The following is a 6,903-nucleotide window of genomic DNA, read 5'->3' as shown; positions in this document are numbered from 1 at the left end:
ACCTCGTTGCGTTCGTTATTAAATTTCTAATCGAACTGTGTTAAAAAATAGGATTGCTAATTTTTTGCCATTTTTTGCAAATTTTGATGATGTTACCCCTTACAAAAAATGCGAAAAATGATCGAAAAATTAATTTTCACAAATCCGTCAAAAAGTGATAGGGTTCGTTAGCATTGGTAATAAGCTGCTCAAAACAGTAATTCTTGCAACTTTATGATCATTTTTAGCCAAGTTATGATTAAAATGCCACCACAAATATTTTAGTTTTTGCCAAAATCCGTTTTTTGGAATTTCGGTCATAAAATAATCCGATTTTTGGCCACAACTTTAAAAATAATTGTCTGAATGTGGAATGGCATACCTCGTTGCGTTCGTTATTAAATTTCTAATCGAACTGTGTTAAAAAATATAAATGCAAATTTTTTGCCATTTTTTGCAAGTTTTGATGATGTTACCCCTTACAAAAAATGCGAAAAATTACCGAAAAATAAATTTTCCTAAATCCGTCAAAAAGTGATAGGGTTCGTTAGCATTGGTAATAAGCTGCTCAAAACAGTAATTCTTGCATCTTTATGATCATTTTTAGCCAAGTTATGATTAAAATGCCATCAAAAATATTTTTATTTTTTTTTTCAACCAGATTCAAATAATGCATAAAACTTGCTAAACGAAAGTTCTTTCTGGACTAATTTACAGGCAAAATTAAAGGAAACTTGTCAAACAAACAATAAAATCGATTATTGGTTGTACATTGCGCAAATTGATATCAACCTCTAATTGCATATTAATTAACCGCGAACTTGGCAAAAATTTTCCACCAGCGCAAAATAAAAAAGACACCGAAATATTTGCTGTTCGCAGGTAAGTGCTAGATAACCGAATCGAAAGGTTCAATAAAATGCAATTGCCAGGAAACTTTTCAGCACCAGATTCAACCAGAAATCAAATTTGCCATCCAGAATAAAAAACTTTCCAGCTGTAAATGGCAATTTAACGCCCGGCATACGAAAACTTTTATGGGCCACTGTAAACGGCCTGTTAATCAATTGTGCAAATGTGACATTTTTGAGGGGCCATTTCTTGTTTGCCGAGAGTCTTATGTTTTTTTTTTATTTGGCATGGTCGACTGGCTTTTGACAACTGGGTGTGTGTACACTCATTGGCCATCAGGGGTTAAGGGGGTTAAGGAATGACGCCCGGCCGCCTGCAGCCAATTTGCTTTAACACATTGAGACAAAGCCCACAAAAGGAGGCTTAACGCTTTCGATAATCGGGCTCGTACCTTTCGCCTACACTGCTACAAAAAGCATGTATTTTGAATTCTATTCTGCCTCACAATTTAAAATCTTTATATATTTCTGCAAAGCACTTTTTTAAAATGATTTAATCACTAATAAATTATAATAATATCTAACGATATACATATGCCTTGTTTGTTGCCCATAAATCAAGAACCTTTACTTGGCATAATTTTAAACGAGTTTCTAATAAAAAATGAACCCAAAAGAGATCGGATTCATTAGGACTTAATTAAAAGGAAAATATGTTTCAATTAATTAAATCTGAAGAATTTCATGCAAAGCATATTTAAAAGCCTTGTGTAGATTTGTTATTTATTCAAATTCCAATGCAAAATTCAAGATCAAGAACGCAAATGCTGCGCACTGAATTAGTAGATCGTTCGCTTAATTATTCAACAACTGAAGTTTCCTAATATTAAATCAAACATTTTATACATAATTTTAGAAACGTATTTGAAAACTAATAACATAATTGAGCGCTGTCTGAAAGCATTCAATTTGATTTGCTGCATCGTTAACTGATTCTCTAAATCGCAACAATCCATGTTACTTCGATAATAATATCCAATTGAGCCAATCAGAAAAGATACAGATACTCGATCATTTTGAGTCGGATATGGATATGGATGCCCTGATTTGGATGAGGGATCCCTGCACTTCCTAATTACTCAATCAACTGGGATCTCCACTGAGGCATGATCGCATCTAATGACCTAAATGATCAGCGATCGGATGGCAGCTTCGGCTTCCCCACAGCCGCTGTATCGTTTACACAATGATACTCATAGGCAATTAGGTGATGGCCGTAATTACGGGCCAAATTACCTGGCAGCCGAAAGGGAATCTGGAATCTGGCAGTCCGACTAAAGTCTGACAACCTTCATCAGCGCTTGCATGATTGCCATATTTAGCTAATCTATCAATTATTGCACACAACTAATTGGAAATAGTTTAGGCAAATAATAAAGACAAGTCAGCGAAGCATGTCCAAGTCAAGGTCACGTGATCCGTAACTCCCTGATCCGGAATCCGTGACTGTCTGGGAATTTTCGCCATTATACAAGGGTGTAGGAAGTGGCTATCGAGCATTTAAAATATTATATTTTTAGATAGTGAATATGTGTACCTTCCAAATTCAGATTGAATAAAATGCTAATAAGCATGGCTGAGTATTTAATAGACGTGGCTAAATGTTAATAATTGTTTTTACCCAACTTAAGCGCACCCCAGTCAAGTCTTGGCCATCGTATCCGGAATCTTCCATTTGCGTGTCGGCTCCACACTCACTTGTTTGCCTTTTTGCGCAATAAAATTTGTTATTTATTTGTTCCTGAAAGTATTATTTATTTAATTAATTTAATACCCTTCTTATTTATTTATTTGCTTAATAAGCAAAATGCGAACGGCGAACGGCGAATGGCGAATGGCCAACGATGTGTACTCTGCGTGTTTACTCTTCTCATTTTGATTAAATGCTGTTTCTGTATTTAATCAAATGAGAGTGGGTGGTGGCTCCATTTTGGAGCGTAGATGAAATGTCAACGACTTGCGACAAATTAAAAGTGCAACGTCAGAGATTGGGAGGAAATGATCGTGGAGTAGCGAACCCAATGGGCTGAATGCTCTCAACAGGGAATTTCCAAGGAATTGCGGGGCATCTGTAATACTTTACGTACTTTTCGAGCAATCGATTTGAGAGTCAGTCATTTCAAAGCAAACCATTTTCAAAACTGTTGAAATATACAAATAAATAAAGGAGGAAGCGTCGCATTTAGATCTGCAAACAGGGCGTATGCGTTATATTAGCAAGAGTGTTAACTTTAATAAATATTTGCTAGTTTTAGCCGTTGGGTCACTTGTTTTTTGTGGGAATCTGGGCAAACAAACCCATTTTATGACTTAAAAAATAGCATGCAACTGTGTCAAGCAGCCATTAAATCTAAAAATAATTTGGGTATACGATTTTTCCTGCATTAAATCCTAGGGCTTGAATCGCTGAATTCGCAATGGAAGTGCATCCCAGGGTCTTATCTATTTGCACTGCCAACTATCCCGGAGAATACTCTTGAGTGCAAACAGGCAAATAAACAGAACGACCGGGCAAACAATGTTTATAGAGCTAGATACAAAACAGTAGCCAAGTACCCTGTTTGCACATCGTTCAGATCCACAATTCTATATCTATATCAATATATGCATATGCATGTCGCATTGGCCCTGCCCGCTAAATTGCACGAATTATCTATTGCAATTATATAACTAACAATATGGGATCAAACAATAGAAAGATAGAGAAAAAACAAAAAGGAAGAAATGTTACGAAATGCAAATAAATACACTTAGTTTTTGTCTTTAGCTCCAGATACAGATACTGTATCCATAGGTATACAAAATAATAAATGCACACACTTAGTTTTAAATACTCGCACATCAATCTCAAAGAGCTTGCGTGTTGTGCCCTTTTAGAATTCGACGTTAGTTGTCTATTTCTATAATTGGTGGGAGTTATATCCATTAGGCTTTATCGTGCACTGATAATGACAGACTGTGAAAGTAATTAGCTTTGATTAAATACGAACTTGGTTGTTTAGAAATGTGATAACATCTCTTCGCCAAGCTTAGCATTGGCAAGAAACTATTGTGCTCGCCCTGGAACTAAAAGTATATTTGAAATAGAGTCAATCAACCTTCGAATCTGTCGAACCAATTGTGAAAAAGTACTAGTGGACATAATTTTTTAATACTTTGTAGCATTACTATTATTATACACATCATATTCTGATCCTTGATCAGCCTTATGACAGCATGTCCTTGAAATGGGCGACTTCCGAATACCTTCATGATTCAAAATGGCTGTTTTAGCTCTTGGATAATGGGTCAACGTGGAACCATATAACCGATATAATCCGGTCAGATCGGGTCAGCACCAGTTCAAAGCGGTCTTCGTGGATGGTTAGTTAATACGGGTTTTTATAATGCAAACACATTCGATCGACTCACATCGGCTGTGACCATTATATTACACATTGTAATTGATGCATATGAATTCCGATATTGCATTTGCATGAGCATTCGACTTGAAATTTGCATTCAAACAGTGCGTTGCAGCAAAGTAATGGAGGAACTAAATGGGGAGGCACATTTAAATAGCATAATATTTACAGGAACTTTGACAATAATTATTTCATTCATCGAGCAAGAAAACAAATCTTCACAGTACAGGCGGCATATTTTCATGCTTACCTACAATGCCGTAACGCACTGTATCCCATATAGTCTAGTCGCAGGCATTGTGATCGCATCCCATCGATCTCAATCGAACATGGATACCGCCAGTTGCGATTGCTATCGAGCACGCTGGTACCCTGTAGCTGGGACCGACCTAGTGGAGTCGACCTTAAAAGGCATTTAGAACATGTTGCGCCAGTAGGCGTTATACGCCGGGTCGAGTGCAGATTTATTACTATTTGCTATTTATATTCCGAATTTATCGTTTGTTGTGACTTGACTTTCGTCAGCAAAGCGCCTTTTTATTGTTATTACGACACTGCGCGGGGCAAACAGATAGCGGCCCAGAAACAAATAGAGTCATACGTATTCCATAACATCTCATGGAAAGCGGAAACTACACAACGTTGACAACTCCCAGCAGATTCATAAGCACATATATTTCATCGTCTATGTGATAACTAGATCGAATCTATCAAGTCAATGGATATTTTCAAGGACCCCAGCTCCAAGGACATGTGTTCCAATTTGCATCTCATTTGTACAGACAGCATTTAAGGATTATAGCTAAAATGTAGTTCAGCCTGAGAAACAATTAATTAAATGACCTATTAATCTTCCAAATTGACCATATTGCTTAGCCCTTAAATCAAAAAGTAGGCAATGGAACAACACAAATATTAGCACAATTTTATTGCCTCATTTTAGCCCCCCACAAATGATTCACATGACAAGTGTGCACATGACCACGTGCATCCAACAATACGTTTTATAAGAAAACCAGCTGAACCCGAATGCACAAACATTGTAAATTTCCCGAGATCTGCAAAGTCAGTTTTGGACGGGGGAAATCACCTTATACGTAGCAATCATCACGCGCACTTACGAATGAGTTCAGCGAATTTGGACGTTGATGTGGGTATGAATGTGGTTGTGGGTGTGGGTGTGGATGGGGATGGCGCCGCATGTGATCCTTTGGCAAATACCAGAAGGAGATTACTGGGCTAAGTTCCCATTTCGAGTGAGTGGCTTATCGCCAGCGCCACCAGAAAAAACCGAAAAATGGATAAAGGTGAGAAAACCCACTGGGAATCCGAAGCAGCGACAAAAATCTGTTTCGGGTGCATGAATATGAAATATTTCGCTTTATTTGCAAATCATTTAGCTAGGGCCATAAACGGTGGGACGCGCCATTGAAGTCGAGCAAATACCACCAGATCAGGCCATAAAACCAGCGCAGCCGGGTACTATAAAGTATAAACTATAAAGTGGGCAAACAGTGGGATCCCCTCGAGATCCACTAGTCCACTGTCAGGGTGGAGTGCCCACACTTCCCCATTCCCGCCACAATTGTCAATGGTTCGAGGCGTAGATCTTGAAGAAGAGTACCGCGCAGGTCTTCATATCTCCCGAGGTCAGATGGACCACGGCCTTCACATCTCCGGCGATGTCCATGCGGGGCATGTTCCTCACAAACACATGGTTACTCACATTGGCCAGGCTGTAAACGTGCTGGAATGTGGACAACGAATGAAATCCCTTAAGGAATGGGATAAGATAGCTTTGAACCACCATTTCTACCAATATTTCAAATATTTTAACCTTAAAAACTCCATTCTTTCTGAACTCACCCCCTTGGTCGGCGGACAAATGAACTCCTCCTTGGGGACCTTCATAAATATGGGATACCACAGCTCCATGGGATTTGACAAGGATTGGCATAAGTTGTCCCTCTTCATGGCGAGCGGGGTGGGAATCCATTCACTGCGTTCCCTGCGGAATATATCGACCTGCATCCCAATCGGTATGTTGGGCACATCCTTCAACACCTTGATGTCGCCATTGAAGTATAGGGTTTCCAGATCTGCGGCCATATCGAAACTCACGCTGCTAATGTCCAAAATCTGGCGAATCGGTGTATTGCCCCTATCCTCTGCAGCACTGCACACAATATTCAAGGTCGTGTCATCGCCTAGTATCTCGTAGGTGGTGCCCTATATAATATGATTTGAGACAATGCCCAAGATTTTAAGGACTGTTTTTATAGACCTGAGTCCCTCGAAGGGTTTGCAGAATGCATAGCAAGCCAATAATGCAGCTCCAATAATGCAACTGCTCCATTTCGCGGTTTTCGAAGATCTCCCATGGCTGCAACAATTTATACAGCCGCCTGCTAATTGCTCGCCAATTAGCCTACGATATTCGCATTGTTTAACTAATTGCCAAATTAAGTTGAACACAGATTGTTTAATTGCCGATGCAGATACTCAAAAATGCTATTCAGATTCACCGATCGTAGCACCCTCAAAAACATTTTTGAAAAAAAACGGAGTAGAGAACACTGAAAACAACAAAAGCGGAGCAATTCAGCATT

General features: G+C 38.8%; 1 protein-coding gene across 1 annotated transcript; it reads right to left on the bottom strand.

Moving 5' to 3' along the window:
• Nucleotides 1-5,882: 5,882 nt before the first annotated feature.
• On the bottom strand, nt 5,883-6,691 carry LOC6550046. The gene is made up of 3 exons (XM_001977476.3): nt 6,579-6,691; nt 6,161-6,523; nt 5,883-6,041 (listed from the first exon to the last, which is right to left on the bottom strand). The coding sequence occupies exons 1-3, from the start codon at nt 6,648-6,650 to the stop codon at nt 5,883-5,885; spliced, it is 594 nt and encodes a 197-aa protein (XP_001977512.1). The 5' UTR covers nt 6,651-6,691.
• Nucleotides 6,692-6,903: the final 212 nt, after the last annotated feature.

The sequence above is a fragment of the Drosophila erecta genome, unplaced genomic scaffold (genome assembly GCF_003286155.1).
Source record: "Drosophila erecta strain 14021-0224.00,06,07 unplaced genomic scaffold, DereRS2 tig00000126-arrow-pilon, whole genome shotgun sequence".
NCBI classification, from domain to species: Eukaryota; Metazoa; Arthropoda; class Insecta; order Diptera; family Drosophilidae; genus Drosophila; species Drosophila erecta.
This window is presented reverse-complemented; position numbering and strand designations above follow the sequence as displayed.

Bases quoted from the DNA above. Each gene is read 5' to 3' on its own strand.
- LOC6550046 (XM_001977476.3), bottom strand. From the start codon at position 6,650: ATGGAGCAGTTGCATTATTGGAGCTGCATTATTGGCTTGCTATGCATT. The intron at 6,524-6,578 runs GTCTATAAAAAC...CATATTATATAG, and splicing joins AAACCCTTCGAGGGACTCAG to GGCACCACCTACGAGATACT. The intron at 6,042-6,160 runs GTGAGTTCAGAA...TCCACATTCCAG, and splicing joins TTTGTCCGCCGACCAAGGGG to CACGTTTACAGCCTGGCCAA.